Source organism: Poromitra crassiceps (assembly GCF_964638095.1).
Source record: "Poromitra crassiceps genome assembly, chromosome: 2".
In the NCBI taxonomy this organism is placed as follows: domain Eukaryota; kingdom Metazoa; phylum Chordata; class Actinopteri; order Beryciformes; family Melamphaidae; genus Poromitra; species Poromitra crassiceps.
The window spans coordinates 38447818-38464830 of NC_139624.1; the positions used below are offsets into that span (position 1 = coordinate 38447818).

Here is a 17013-nt window from a genome sequence, read left to right on the forward strand (position 1 = left end):
AGCAAAAAAAGGATGGGAACCCCTGGTCTAGAGTAATAGTTTTGTTGTATGTAGTTGTATGCAGGCAATACTGCACAGAAGGATGGGGTTTTCCCCGTTTTGGATTAACTATTTGCTGACCAATCCAATGGGTTTACTGCAATGCCAGCCTGTGGTGTAATATTCAGTATAATGCTGCCATCTGGTGGTCAAACAGGAATGGTTTCACTATTAAATATCTAAGCCAGGAGCTAACCAGCTTGAATGTATGCCTCTGTATGGGAAACGCCCATATCAGACATTTTTGGAGTTCTATGGCAGTCTATTGGACTACTCTGCATGTCCAAAAATGATACAAAGCGGTATCCCATCTGTTAAAAAGTGGGTCTTGATGGATCGTCAGTATTTCACAAGTTGGGAGTGAGAATGGTTTGTCTGAGTGGAATAAATGCTCTATTCATACAAATGCCATGATGCTGACAGCGACAACTAATACTGTAACTGCTTGCACTAACTGACACAATTACTACTTAATTGAATTAAGAGCAGACACTGTTGCTTGTGTAAGATGCAATTGCCAGGAAGTATGCTATTTGTGTGTGAGCATGCGTTTCTTTCTCCATAGACATATGTGCTTGTGTGTCTGTAAATATTTTACGTTTGTTTGTGCACATGCAGATTATGTGATATACCAGGATGTTAGAGTATGGAGATTTAATGTGTGTTATGGGGTTATCTGGTTTCAGGAAGACTAGCTGTCGTCTAGGTATAAGCTAATGTGGGTCCCAATAATAAACAAATAAAAATAAACAAAATCTACTGTAGTGTAGCCTACTCAATCATTTCTTTGACCCACTTTCCACCACAACATAAAATTTAGGTTATGAAAGTAAAAGGCTAAAGGCTCAATTTTGGGGGGCAGGTGCTCAAGTGAAAAAAGGGCACACCTCTCATAATTATTAATTTAAAAAAATACAGTGTGATGTCCCTGGGTGAGAGCATTTAAAGTGCCCACCTCCTTCCAATTTACATGTTAAAAAAGGGAATAAAGACCACAGATTTGCATGAACTTGCTAAAGTAGTGATAGAGTTTTAGTCACATAAAACCCAGGCGTGTTCGTTGAGTGGGAGGGAAACAGCGAGACTGAAGACAAGGACACATTCGACAACAAGACAGGTGGATTAAGGTTAAGTGCACAGTGTCACATGTTTATTTAAGACTAGCAGACATGAATGGTTATATCAAAGCATATATTAAAATTGGTACAAGTCAGAAACAACTGAATAAACTCTTAGATACTGATACCCAAAGTAGTTCAAGTCCAGAAGATCTATCTCAGTCAGAAACGATCGTCTCGGCAGTGACCTGTCATTCCTCAACACCAAGTGTCAGGGGATGAAAGGATACCGCACCCCTCTCACTCTGAGATGTTATACAGTAAATGTGACTTTCTGATTGGTCCTGAAGTTGAAAGCAGGAGGAGTCTTGAAGCCAAAAACATCATTTCCCAGAAGCCCTGAGTCTTGAGGCAAAGCCACCGTTGCCGGACTTCCTGGGATCCTCGAGTGGGCGTATCCCGACGCAGGCCATGTGGGTGTTTGTATTTGAGAGAGAGAGAGAGAGAGAGGGGAAGAGAAAGAAGAGAGATAGTGTTTGTGAGTGAGTGAGTGTGTGTTTGGGGGGTGTGTGTGTATGTATGTGTATGTGTCATGATGAATGCATATAAAGTGTGCATTATATTAACTATAAACAATAACATATATGTACACTCTGACATGTCTTCTGTGTGAGAGAGCTCAAGAAGGGGGGGGGGGGGGGGCGGTGGTGTGCTTGTGTGTGTGTGTGTGGGGTGCGGGGGGTGTGTGTATGTGTGTGTGTGTGTCCGCGCAGGATTGACACACACACATCCATGATAGTACATTTCTTCTTCATAACACAAAGCATATTTCAAACTGCATTTTCATAATTGGTTAGAAAAAACATTACATACAAATATATCTCAACCAAGTTGCATAATGTTCCTGAGTAATATGGGAGCCAGTATATTACTTCAAACTTTTAAACAATGGTCTGTTATAAGCTCTGACGGGAAACTTACTCCCGTCTTCATGTTTACAGATAGCACGGCCACCTGCAAGGTCGAAATACGTCAGTTCTTACGTGGTTCTTACACAGCACTTGATACTAAAATAAGGCCGTCTTTGTTCTAAGATAGACCTCAAGAGCTTTTTTGGTGGGAACTGCAGATTACATAATTCAGTGCTTTTCTCACACTAACTGTTCTCAATTGCACATGGGCACATGGGCAGCTTCTCAACATCAATCCCAAACACATGGGTTGTATGCAATCACATATGATCACCCTATTGATTAGAATTTGGGCCGTTTGTAAACATCAATAGTAGGTACAGGCTCAATACACTACAGAAACATGTAAGACACAACAACAAAAAATAGGTAATTTTATACAGTGAGGTCAAGTTTCAAAAATAATTCTCACTTCAATGCCACAATGGGGACTAACATTATCACACATGAATACAATTGGGCTAATTGAACCCACAAGAGTCTCAGCTTTCCAGTCATATGCAGATTATGTAATTCCAATCATTTCTAGGGACCCCAGTATGCAGAAATATTCAAATAGAAGGTGAAAATAACAAATTTATAGGTTACTGCATGCAAAAGAATTGCATTTTGTTGTTGTTGCAAAAACTGCATGGGATTAGCATAAAGTGGGCATGTCTGTAAAGGGGAGACTCATGGGTACCCATAGAACCCATTCTCATTCAGATATCTTGAGGTAAGAGATCAAGGGTCCCCTTTGAAAATGGTCATGCCAGTTTTTTCCTTGCCAAAATTTAGCCTAACTTTGGAGCGTTATTTAGCCCCCTTCCCGACAACCTAGCATGACTGGTACCAATGGATGCATTAGGCATTCTAGTTTCGGAGGATATCAGTATCTTCACTTTAGTTTGAAAATGGGTCCGCTAGAGCCTCTGAAACACAATAATGTTTCCCACGGATGTGTCTTGCAAAAAGGGCACTTATCCTTCAGAGGGCAAAAGGGCAGGTGCTTGGGCACCACCTGGGGTCTATCTGTGCACGTGCCTGTTGGCTTGTGATTAACAGTGTTGGGCAAGTTAATGAAAATTAGTAATTAGTTACTAGTACTTCTCTCAAAAGATAATTTAATTACTTTAAAGTTAGTACTTAGAAGTGACTTAAAAGTAGGGGTGTCACAATATATCGTCCCACGAAATTTCGCGATAGTAAAACGTCACGATATGTATCGTTGAGATGAAATCTCATATCGCAATTTTTTTTTTTTTTTTTTTTTTTTTCAAAAATAGACAAAGAAACGTCTTTGTTTGTTGAAGTTCAATGTGTGGAAAGTAGTTCAGTTGAACAAGTCTCTGAAGAGACACATGAGAAGTTATACAGGAGAGAAACCATTCAATTGAGTTTCTGGCTAAACTGTTTACTTGACAGGAAAAACTGAAGATGCATAAAAATAGACTAAGAAAAGTCTTGTTGTTTGAGTTTGAAGAAAAACTGAAGATGCATAATGAGAATTTATACTGTTGAGAAACCTTTTAGTTCAAAGTAAATCTAAGTGACGGTGTAACTCATTCTATTTCAAGATAAGCCTTATCTCCAATCTCATGTTTTTTCTAGTTGTTATTGTAATAACAATTTCCCACAACAGCATGTTTTGTATTTGTGCATTTCAAATAAAATACTACTTTTCCAGTCATATATTGTCATTATTCAAGTTTAAAAAAATATTGTTAAAATCGTATCGTATCGTATCGTTATCGTGAACCCAGTATCGTGATACGTATCGTATCGTGAACTGAGTGTATCGTGACACCCCTACTTAAAAGTAATAATTTTTGTGGCATTGATTGTCTTATTAATGCACACATTATTTTAGTGTTGCTGTGGCACAGTGTGGGACAAGCCTGTCAAATTGTATGTACCTGCATCGGATACTTGAACATTTGCTTATTGGGGAGGCTTATAGCCTACTCAAGGTCATTAGCCTCTTGGGCTTATAGCCTACTCAAGGTCATTAGCCTCTGGTGCTTATAGCCTACTCAAGGTCATAGCCTCTGGGGCTTATAGCCTACTCAAGGTCATTAGCCTCTGGGGCTTATAGCCTACTCAAGGTCATAGCCTCTGGGGCTTATAGCCTACTCAAGGTCATTAGCCTCTGGGACTTATAGCCTACTCAAGGTCATTAGCCTCTTGGGCTTATAGCCTACTCAATGTCATTAGCCTCTGGGGCTTATAGCCTACTCAAGGTCATTAGCCTCTTTGGCGTATAGCCTACTCAAGGTCATTAGCCTCTGGGGCTTATAGCCTACTCAAGGTCATAGCCTCTGGGGCTTATAGCCTACTCAAAGTCATTAGCGTCTGGTGATCTGGCTGCAACTGCAGCATGTGGAGCATTTTTGCCGGGCAGGGAGGCGGTGTCTCTCCCTGGACTAGATCTGAGGATCAGACACCAGATAATCTTCTGAAGCTGTCCGCTAGTTTCATATCCTAAAATAACTGGTAACCCATGGTAATTGAATTACTGAATTTGAAAAGGTAATTAGTTAGATTACTAGTTACTGCAAAAAGTAGTTAAGTTACAGTAGTAACTAGTTACTCCCAACACTGGTGTATATATATGTGTGTGTGTGTGTGTGTGTGTGTGTGTGTGTGTGTGTGTGTGTGTGTGTGTGTGTACAGTATATATCTATCTACATACATACATACTTTGCTTACTTGCTTATGGCAGTCCATCGATGTCGATGATGACTTCATATCTCCCAGGGGTATAGAGGTATTCAGCGCTTGGTGCGCTCATGCCACCTCATGTGGCTGTGTAGACCTATTCGCGATCCACACACTTTTCCACAAGTGGGGCAGGTAAGTGTGGTATCTGGCTGCTGGACTGTACTTGTTGTGCGTGCATGTCGTTGTGATCGTTTCTCTGCACGTCTCAGTGATATATTCTCCTCAAGGTGAGAGGTGCCTGAAAGGCAGGAGGAGCGCCAGGTGTTTCGGTCTGCTGCGGCCCTTTCCAGGTTTGAAGGTGTTATGTTGCATCTCTTCAGGAGGTCCTTGTAGCGCCTTTTCTGACCACCAGCGGACCTCTGGCCGGATTGTAGTTGGCCACACACACACACACACACACACACACACACACACACACCAACTGGTTAAGCAGTAGCTACTGCTTAACCAGTTGGTCTATGACAGGCTCAACAATTCTTACACCAATCAAATCACTTTACAAAAAAGCATTAAAAATCCTAGATAAAAACCCTTCACCTATCATCACTGCAATATTCTATCCAAATTCAACATGCTAAGCTTTGACAACTTCAGGAAATTCACCTCTGCCTGCTTGATATACAAAGTCCTGCATGGCCTAGCACCTCCACCTCTTGTAACCTTTATTAAATATAGATCTACTGCCAATCCGACCAGGCTAACTAGAGCCATCACCAACAGGGATTGTGAAGTTCCGCTCAGAAGAACCCTGTTTGGTCAAAACGTGCTATCCTTTAAAGGAAGCGCTGTATGGAACAGCCTACCTCCCTCTATAAGGGGTAGCTCCAGCTTGGCCACCTTCAAGGGCCATCTGAAGGCGTGGCTGAGAATTAACCAGTCTTGTGACCATGTGTGATTGTGCAGGATGCTCACACATGTACTAACTTTTACATTAATCATTTATTTTTCCTTTTCTCTCTTTTACTAATTGTGCTATTACTGATATTGTATATTTCCTATGTAATGTATGTATGTGATTTCTGTCACTTTGCTTTCAACCTGTCAAGGGACTCCAGATGGAAACTAGCCTTCGAGCTATAATCTGGCATATTTACATGTACTGACTGTACTGTTCATTAATATGCACTGTCCCTTTCTCAAAAAAAATAATAAAAAAAAATAATAATAATAATAATATTATAATATTCACTCCCCCTGTCCTTCCTGATTCTACTCTTTTGATCTGATATTTATGTCAGATCAGATCTCGCTAAGGCAGACGAGAATCATAGATTCTCCTCTTGGTCAAAAACCTCACCACACCATCCATCCAGAGATGGATGAGAATCACATACATGCAGAAACCAAAAGGAACTTAATCTATTGTTGACCTTTGGCAGCAAGTGAATCCACCTTCATCCACTGTAATGTAAGGAAAACTGGTTGTTATTACTGCAGTGTTAGAATTTTTTGTCACTGTAATCATCTGTATCATAATTGTGTCATCATAGCTCATGGCCATCATCATCATCATCATCACCACCATCATCAACAACAACAGCTCTGTTATTTCCTATCATCGATCATATCAACAACTAGGCTACATCAGCCAAACATCTATTTCTCTAACCAGTATTTTGGCAGCAGGGAATTCATCTCTGTTTCTCTTCTCTACCTGTCTGTCTCTCTTTCCAAATTATGCTCCCTCACTGTCTGTCGCTAACCTGACGCTGCCAGATGGATGTAGGTTGCTTCACATTTGTTTCACGATTGTGAATTTGTGAACTCAATACCGCCCCATCTGGCGGAGTCAGGTTAGTATGTCGCTGTTTCTCCAACTCATTCTCCTTTTCTATCCCTTTCTTCTCTGTTGCCAAATCTCTCTTTGTTGATTTTTTTCTTGCTCCCTTCCCCTCTTCTTTCTCTTAGTCACTGTTCCAGCTTGCCAATCTGTTCAGTTTGAGCAAGAGAAGTATCCCTACTGTTCCAGGACGAGTCATTATTACGCTTCTGTATTATGCATTCCAATGGCATCAGGTGGAGTGCAGAGTTTCCCGAGCTGTTTTTCTCCCTGTTAGTCGAGTATTACAAGTTTGACTAGATGACAGAGACTCTGCTGCAACAAGCACCCTGAAAAACTATGTAAAGGAGCATGTCCAGTGCACACTGACTTTGTGTTCAAATTAAGGCTTTGTAAACATTTCGAAATATAGATGAAGATTAGATTTGACAATGAGTGAAGTGTACTCAAATTCACCAACAGGGATAGCAGGAAGCTATTTCATGATAGATTCTCCCTTATTTCTTCTGTTACTTTCCCCATGTCTGAACTTTGATAGACACTTGACAGTTAAATGTTGAAAAGAATATATAATTACTTTAGTCTGTAAAATGTTTGTTACATTTGTTGACACATTAAGACTGAAAGACTGACCTAGTTTTTAGTTATCATGGGTTAACAAAGCTTTTAAACTGTTCATGAAAATAATGCCAAGATACTTAGAATTTAAATGTGCAAGTAAATTACAGGTTGTATTTTTAGGACTAAATATTTTATTATGATACATTGAGAAGGGGGCTGCCATCCATATTCATAAATTTAAAGTGCCAACTGAATCAGCTTTGTATAGGAGAAGAAATGAGGATGGACTATTTTCCTTTCATCTGAATATGCATGGGCTTAATATCTTGTATCTTGTGTCATTCATAACAGGTGTTACCAGTGAGATTTTCTGAGGTTGTCATCAGGTTTCTAAAGGGGCCTCAACTTTCTCTACCCCCTATTGACCCTTGTATAGAGGAGGAATGGCCAGAGGTTCTGTCACACACTCTCTCTCTCTCTCTCTCACACACACACACACACACGCACACACACACACGCACACACACACACCTACGCATTGACGTACATGCACACACAGATGACTTATACAGACACACGCATGCGTGCACGCTTGCGCACACACACACACACACACACACACACACACACACACACACACACACACAGGAATCTCTGTGATCAGGACCCAAGCAAAAACAATGAAAGCCTTTTGTCATTATCAAAAACAAGTATTGTGTAATGGGGGAAGGGAGGCAGAGAAATGTTTTTCTATGAAAGTCCCAAAGGAGCCTCTGTAATTATTCAAGCATCAGATAATGGACTGTGTTTTCATTATTTGGCATTATGCAGTGATTTGCTTTCACTCAACTGTAAACTGACAGACTTGATTTTAGGAGTAACAGCATCTGACAGCCAACACAAGTTCTACATGTTTAAAGTAGGTCAGGGTGTGTTTATTATGCCAATTGTCTGAGTATAACAGAGTAAAACACATCTATAATTTGAGGTTTAACTGTTGTGAAAGTTGCAAAAAGCAAATTTTCCATGCACAATAAAGCTCTTCAAGAATCAATATGAATAACCTTTTCAGTTGTGGTTGACGGACATGATCTCTGTTATACGGATAGAGAAACTCAGGTTCCTGAGGACCAACTCACTTAAAAGATTTTTAACTATCTGGGACCCATTTCTGGCCTACCTTGACGAGGTTAGGGGCGACAGGTGACTCGCCCGGTTGGTTTCTCATGGACCCCTTGCGTGGGATCCCATGCACAACATCTCTTACAAGCACATAAGCACCTTATGCGGCTGGTAGCACGTTGTAATATTAAATGTTGATTATGTTGTGTACAGCAAACTAAATTCTCCATTGTATCTTTAATAAGGGGATGGCCTCTCTTCTCCTCCATTCTGAAAGACAGCCAGCTACTGCACACAACAGCAGTGCAAAAGCCTGATTGAGCATATTGCATGCATGTATATTACACACGCACCCTGAGGCATATTATTATTGTAAAATATGTATGAAGCATGTGTGCTGCCCTTGTGCAAGGCTACTTAGGTTCTAAATAGATCTGCTTAATTGCTGTTATTTAATGGAAATGTAATGGTAGAAGATGGTCCTTACCCAACAGTTTGTAATAGTTTAACATGTGATGCACAGCAGGGACTAGGGGTGTGCCATGTGTTGTTGAATCAAACTGCCAACGATTGTGAAAGAAAAATACTGAAATGTACAATTTTAATAAATTTCAGGGGAAGTAAACATCAAAGACGGTTTGCTACAAGCAGAAACTGCAGGAGCTACGATACGATGTTGCAAGTTCCTCCTCGCGGCAGTAATCCTTGGTGGAAGTGTGGTCATTTGCATTGTTGGAAACCCTTCTGATCTTCAGCAGGTATCTCAGGGTCACAAGCGTTTCACCCTTTAGCCTGACTGGGGCAGCGAAGATTAACCTTTGCCTGCAGAAAGGTTCCAACTGCGAGCTCTGGTCAACCACAACTATCTTGAGCTGGTCTCAGCTGTGATGGCTATCTCCCTAGTGGCTTTCTTCAGATGTTTGGGTTCCAAGCCAACCTTCTGTAAGAAATAACGCACTGATGTTGCTGGGAAACCATGGCAGCCGACTTCAATTGGGAATAAGGTTGCGTGCCATATGAGAAGAGCCTCATCAATCAGATCTTGGTACTTTGTTTTCTTCTTTGGTGAGAGATGGCTAGCCTATCCTTCCAGGGAACTGTGAGTTCGGCTACTATGATGGTTTTGCTGCTCCTGGAGGCTGGATAGAAGAACCATGTCTGGTCGGAGTGAGGAATACCGCCACCTCCTCCGGAAAAACAAGTGTTCTCTTTAGGTCCACTTCCAGTCAGAAACTCGATGCAAAATGGAAGGGATGTTCCTAGAAGTTGTTCTTGCCCTAGGAACAACACTAGTTGCCCCCCCCCCCCCACCCCCCCCCCCCCCACACACACACACACACACACACACATAAACACATGGTTATATAGTAACAGGAGCAGTCTTAATTTCACTTGCCATCATTTCTATAGTTTATTACAATAAAATGACCCTTAATTCGTCCCGAAAGCTTTTACAGTAAGAGTTCAGGAGGATAATTAATTCCATTATCCTCCAGGCAATGTTAACCCACAAGGAAATTATAGGTCCTACAATAACAACTGTGGACTAGACTAGTGGCCTGATAATCTGGGTTCAAGTCCTGTGCTAGAAAACATCCTCCCTGCTCAAATGTGCTTGACCTTGAGTCACTGAATCTGACCTCATTTGGGGGAGGCTAGGGTCAATGGGATCAATTAGGTAGGCTTATTGGCATTACATAATAGAAGAAGAAACTTTGGTTCCCTTAGCTCAACCTTAAAATGTATATTTGAAATTGTAGGCATAGACCCGAGTGATTTGAATTTCATCTCAGTTCAGATCCTCTCATGGGTGAAGAGCATTATAACATAATATTGGCAACTTGCACCTTTTTTTCGTATCTCCTCCCATTCTGCTCTCGCACACATTCCTGTCATAAAAGCCACGGGCGGACAGGACTGTACCATGTCCACGGAAGTGCGTTGGATAACGCAATCTTTTAATCGTCAAATTTTCCAGCAGGCATTTACCAAAATATACTTGTTTTGCTACAGAAAGTGACAAAATAAGACAGCCTCACCCTTTATTGTGTCACTGTTTTCTCTTGCTGGTTACCTGAGACAGCACGGGAAACGTGTGGACTCCCCCCTTATCCCGAGGCATTGGACTCGTCCGCACACTGCCATGTTGGATGGATCTGGCTCCCAGCTCTCTGGCGGTCGGACTTCCCAGGAAAGTTTTACCGTTTTCCATCTTCACATCGTCGCTGCAATTTTGAAGTTAACTTATTTTTAAGAGGAGCGAGACGTCGCATTGTATTCCCAAATCCCGTCGTTATTTTGACACCACAGCCTCGCAGACCCCCGGCTTAAACCCAACCGCCGGTGAGAGGGGTCGGCGGAAGGCCACGGATGACCGAGGGATTGTTTATTTATCTTTTTTGGATTTCATATCACGAGTTAAGAGTCGGTGCATACTTTTTAAATCGATCGTCAATGATGAGTGGACACCCGCCGCAACGGCGGCCAGGAAATGTGGGTTCGATAGTCCTGACACCGCAGGAGAATGAATGCCTTTTCGCCCACCTTGGCAGGAAATGCATCGTAAGTTTTTTTCCTCCATCAAATTGTTATACGATATAGCTAATGCTAGCTTGCACCGTGTTGTGTGTGTTCCATGTCCCATAAAGAGAGATAAGAGTTGTAATGTTGCTTAATAGTGTTGTGGTTGCGAAGGTAGTCGAGATGACCGTGTGTTTTCACTGGACAGTTGAGACTTCTCCCCGAAGAGGTTGGTTTGTTTTGACAGCCGGGACGACGAGGGAGGGTAGGGGCCCGGGAGATTATGTTTGATATCCCGTTTAGGACGGTGACAGCAAGTTTCAGTCAACCCCGAGGCCTCCATTACTACAACGCCTTCAGTGCTCGACACACCTGAAATCACCCAGGAAAGCCTGAATTTCCACTGCCTGCTAGCCACACAAAAACGAACTCGGTTGTTTTGCAGTGGAGCGGTTCGGTCGGGGTTTCGGGGCTGTTAAATCCATCAGCAGAAAGAGCAAAGGGATGATTTTGCACTGGCATTACATAACATAGCTGAACCTTGCTTGTTTTCGGAAGTGTGTCTACTACACAGTGAACAATTTGTCGACTAGACCTGGCTGAAGGCAGTGCTGACTTGCTAAAAGCCCCCATTGCAAGAATTGGGGAGCATGCCAATGCCAATCACATGTGATGAGAATGCATTGCAGTCGCCTACTGTAACGTGCGTGAGTTAACTGCAGTCATGATCAATAGGGTAATGTCACGATTCAATATTATGTGATATAGTTGGATATTACGTAACAGGTTTAGCATTCAGTATACTCATTTTAGTGTCCTCGTTTACTACTACTAGTCATAGTTAGGCCCATACGCAACACAACTGCTAGTCATATGACATTGATTTGCAGTGAGGCATTTGCAGCTGAACACATGCTATCCTACAACACCAGTCCCTATAGCTATTTCTCATCCTTATGTGAGACTTTCCTGATTATGACTAGGCAGGATTTATTATTATTATTGTTATTATTATTATTGTTATTATTATTATTATTATTATTATTATTATTATTATTATTATTATTATTATTATCATCAACCAGCCACAGTGGGCTGGTACATCAGAAGATTTGCCAGTCACTTTAAATTAACTAACCTATCATGTATATGTGATATCAGAAGAGCACAGAGCCTCAGTCTGAAAAATTCCTGGTTTCATGCCAATGTAGTGGAACAATATAAGATATTGATGGTAGGGGTGGAACAATATAAGATATTGATTGTGCAATACAACTCAATGTGCAATAACTACTAAATACAGCAGTTTGTGCAATAGTCAATCATACACCCTGTTCACTTGACTGACTGGATGACTGACTTACTCATTACTTTTATTATTACTATACTCTCTGCTAAGCATATAGGATGTACCTCAGATATTTCACTTACTAAATGGTACTTATCCTTGTGACACTTTACTGTACATAGGCTAAGTAACTTATATTTTATTCTATTTTATTGTTTATGGTACATTCTTATGCCTCTTACAATGTGTGATGTTTATATTTTTTCATGCCTGACTGTAGCAAGACTCAATTTCCCCTCAGGGATCAATAAAGTTATTCTGATTCCCATTCTGATTTATCGTCTATCGTGATAATAGACACTCAGTCAAGATAATTGTATTGTGGTGAATTTCCATTAATCGTATTATCATGAATATCGTCACACGAGAATGAATATCGCCCGAGTCACGATTGACTTGAAAAAGCTGTCTAATTTATCCCATTAACAAGTCACAAGTCACTCCTTTTGATTTCCTGTTTTATTATGAATTGCCATTTGCCACAAGGGGAGCACTAGCCCCATAATGTTCCGATGTTAACGCTCTCCTACCCGTCTCCGACGTCCGATTGCAGATCCGAAGATATAATAATCTCCTTGCGGAAGCCAGAAGGTGTTAAAATGATATTCCTGCATGAAACAATCGTTTAAAATCAGTCTTTCCACAGCTTGTGCCGAATTTACAACAGGGAGTGTTTGATCTTGCTATGGTGCACCGCTTGCACATGACGAGCAAACATGTCATGAAATACTCAAACTCCCAAAGTACTCCCCAGGAATATCATTTTAACACCCCCGACCATACTACTGGCTTCCGTAAGGAGATTATTATATCTTCGGATCTGTGATCGGACGTCAATTTGGTTATGTGACGTTATGTCACACTGTTTCGGAGAGGAACAGAGTTAACAGCAGCACATTATGGCCTAGGGGAGCGCGTGTACATGGCTGAAGCCAGCTGGGCTTGTATCCTCCAGTTAAAAAAGTTACATCAAATGTGTGGAATGGGTTCAAAAATAAGGAACAACAGAAAGATGAGCTTCCCACCTGCAGAACCTGCTGGAGGAAAGTGTCGGCCCTGGGGGCCAACACCTCCAATATTTGTTTCTTAACAAAATGTACATGTAAAGTAAAGTGATTCCAGTAGGTTTTAGTGCCATACTAAATGCCATATTTTGATGATTATCACGATAATATCGGTAATCTCGTTAATTTTGGACAGGATAATCGTGACATGAAATTTTCATATATAAATATATGCTGGTAGCGATGAGTAACTTACCAGCTGAGCTAGCTACAATCAAAATGTGTCAGCTTTTGGCTGAAGGCTAGTGTTATTTCTCACCCAGCTTATGATTTGACCCAGATCATGACTTTAATGCTAAATGAATCTGGGCATTACATTGAATATTAAGCAGTATAGGTCTAAGATGTATGGGGCATTTTTGGAGGCAACAACTCAAATGGGTCTACAATTGCTTTATAATAAATGTTGATTACTGGTATTGGTATATCTCCCCAGCTGCATTGCCTCAAAATAGTGCGTATTATGTTTCCCATCCAGTCTGGCAGCTCTCCCAACAAAAGCCATTAAGTGAGACACAAGGTCAAAGAGCCATTCAAATTTTGCCTTTTCAGCAAGATTTTCCCATGTAATTTAAAAACGCTAAGGCCATTCCATAGTTGCTTAGTAGCTTTGCCCTGAAAGTTGTTTTGGAAGACGACTGACTGGCTGTGCTTTCCGAGTGGAGAACTGGCTAATGTCATCTCATGATAAAAGTCAGGGAGAATGTTGCACCTTACCCCGTTCCTTACACAAAGACATGCACTGAGTTTAAAGTGTTGACATCACATCAACCCATCAAGGGTGCAGCCTAAGCAAGTTTGCTCTATGGATATACTGTAGGTCAATTACAGAGGCAGATATGGTGATGCCTGCCAGTGAAATGTGTTGAGTAGAAGTATGATGATGAGCGGTATTTATTGCCTGTGTAGGGATAATACTTATTACTGTACCAGTGACACTTAAGGTCTTTGCACACAGAGTCCGAATTGTTCGCTGCATTTTTTTAATCCGTCATCCGATGTGGTAATTAATTATCCAATATTCGTTGGAAAATTTGCAATGAAAAGAAAACTACCGCGATCCTATTGATCCAGAACAGCGGCTGGTAGTGTGTCTGTGTGGCTCTCACTCACACACACACACCGTCCCGCATTCCAAGCTGGTCTGCAATCACCCGGCACATTCTGTCTTTTAATTCCGAATCTCTGTATTCCTGCTTTGTCATAAAATGCTTTGTGCTGGGAGACGAAGTGAATTAACTTCTCAGACGCCATTTTTCATTGTGAATAGCAACACTACGGCGGCTCTGGGTGGTCAAACAACTGTCAAAACGCTTTTCATGGATGCGGAAAAACGCAGAAAATTGAACCTCGTCCGAAAACTTAAATGACGGACGTAATTGTCAGACTCGGTGTGTCAATGATGATTGACACAAATTAGGTCGTATTCTTTTTTTCCCGTGCGTCAATTTCGGACGAAAAAACGGACTCTGTGTGCAAAGTCTTTTAGTGTAGACTTTGACTTTCACACAGACTTTCACTGTTTCCCCGGCATAGTTTAGCATTACTTCCTCATAGTAACTCTGTAGTTGCCTTTGATCATGGACAATACAGTTGTTCTGTGTTAAATACATGGCTCTTCCTCATTGTGTCATTAGAGCTCAGCTCTCTCCAGTCACGTCTTTGGACTGTGTGTGATGTGTCTGCGTCAGTGCCTGTTCTTTGGACTGTGTGTGATGTGTCTGCGTCAGTGCCTGTTTGGTGTGGAAAGCAGGGTGGGAAATGGGAATTACACCTTCCTCTGGCCTTGATGCCCTGAGATCCCTATGGCCACCTTGGCAGTGTCCTGCTACCAGCCTGCTACTAGTACTGTCAGTTGCTTTAAAAGCATCAGTGGTCTCAGTTTAATGTAGCCTGCCCTATATGCAAAGGATGCAAAGGATCATTGCCATTGGCTCATTTTAACACATTTCAGAAAAATCGCTCTTCATGATGTCAATAGAGCAATGGCCTTTGTGCCCTAGCATGTGGCCTTGTGCCCTAAAAAAATAGTGACGCCGAAGGTCAAGTGGCCTTGCCCCTAAAATGACTAAATTCCCACCCTGGTGGACAGGCTTCCTTTCCTGTCCCATCCATGACACAAGTACATCAGCCCCATTTGTGCTTGTATATGGTGAGTGAGACCTCATTCCTCCTCCCTTACACGCACAGGTTCTACTGAGGTGTGTCTTTCTGCACCTGTTTAAACATCCAGTGATGACATTCCTGTGGAGCTCTGGCAATTATGTCATTCAGCATGTGACCAGAAGTCGAATCAGAAACATTCCTCACAGTCCTACGCGTGTGCATGTGACGTGTGCCTGTGTGCGTCTTTGCATGCAGAGAGACTTTGAGACAGACAGACGTGTGAGAGGGGGGGATTATTGGAAGAGACGGACGTATCTCTCTGACCAATCTAATTAGAATGCCCACCATTGATGTAGCGGCTGACCGACTGATTGTGTGTTATGTAATGTACTTGTTGTTATGCAGGAAATGTAGGAAATCTAGTTACCAACAAAGTTACCGTTACTGTTTTGTTTCCACAATGCACAGCACTTAGCTGGCTCTGTACAATGATTTATTCTGGCTGTAAAAGGCCAGTGCCCGGTTGCAGAAAACCACTTAAGCAAAGGTTGCCCTTACATTTTCATCAAAGTATCCCATAGGAAAAAATGTGTTGCATAAAATCACTTAAGGATTTCCTTAGGAATATTGTAAGGGAAAACCCTTAGATCTCTAAGTGTTTGCCCTGATCTACTTAAGTATTCCCTTATGTGTTGCTAGAAGGTCCTTAGTAGCCATTTTCCTCAGAAAATCTTCAGGGATTCACTTAAATGTGAATTTGTGTGACATTATTTGTTGAACATGGCTGAATTTATGGTGATTCAAGAGGAGGAGATACCACAACACATTTTTGGGGCCAGGCAAAACCCACTGGACATGATAATGCACAATTTTTGAGGGAGTATAGATTTGACTGTCAGTCCATCCCAGTCGGCAATTCTGCCTCCCTCTTTTTGGAAATTATATTCTTTCTAATGGCCAGTGGGGGGCGTCGTGTGTACTGCACTATCAAAATCGGCACATGCAAGTGAATGGAAAAACGGCCCCACTTCTCTCTCGGTTTATGTCTGCTCCGTTTGGAGCAGTTGTTCCGAAACAGAGAGCATTTTCCCCCTTGGTGCGGTTCGTTTGGGGGAGTGTGAACACAGCAATCGCACTCGGATGCGGGACAAAACAAGCGGACCGAGATCGCCAAGAAAGGGTGGTCTCGGTCCGCTTTAAACGGACTCTGGTGCGGTTCGTTTGTGGTGAGAACGTGATCCGACCTCGATCCGCCACAACTGCAGTAAACGGTGTGCATTTTTGGATAAACCAGCTGCCGTAGTCAGCTGCGCTGTGCGTAATTGCCTGAAGAACGAGCATTTTTATCGTTTAAAAACTCTCTCTCTCTCTCTCCTCGCACGGCGCACGCCCGACATAGCCTACAATGTAGGTCTAACAAAACGCATTCTTATAATCATAATAGGAAAATCTCTGGGAATTATTTTTTCCATCCCGAGAGGCTATTAGCCTATCAGAGTGTCTGCTGGCCAATCCAGGAAGTTTGACAATACTATTGGACTGTTTTATTTATGGCTGTGTGAACACAAACGAACCAAGGCACAAATGCAACAATTGTATCAATTAAGTACCTGAATCGGAACAAAGCAAACGACCTACAGGTGTGAATACACCCTTAAATAAACATTTTGCAAATGAGTTTATGGTCTGAAAAACACTTTCAAGTCTTTTTCATGCTCTCATGTCCTCCGTTTTCTAAATTATG

General features: G+C 41.7%; 1 protein-coding gene across 2 annotated transcripts in view; it reads left to right on the top strand.

Annotated features, from left to right (window-relative positions):
• The first annotated feature begins 10422 nt into the window (after positions 1-10422).
• Positions 10423-17013, top strand: part of LOC310793865 (actin nucleation-promoting factor WASL-like) — a 56446-nt gene continuing 49855 nt past the window's right edge. For both annotated transcript variants that reach the window (XM_083655757.1, XM_083655758.1), the window contains exon 1: positions 10423-10793. In XM_083655757.1, coding sequence (XP_083511883.1) covers positions 10602-10793 — 192 coding nt within the window. In that variant the 5' untranslated portion in view covers positions 10423-10601. The remainder of the gene's footprint in view (positions 10794-17013) is intronic.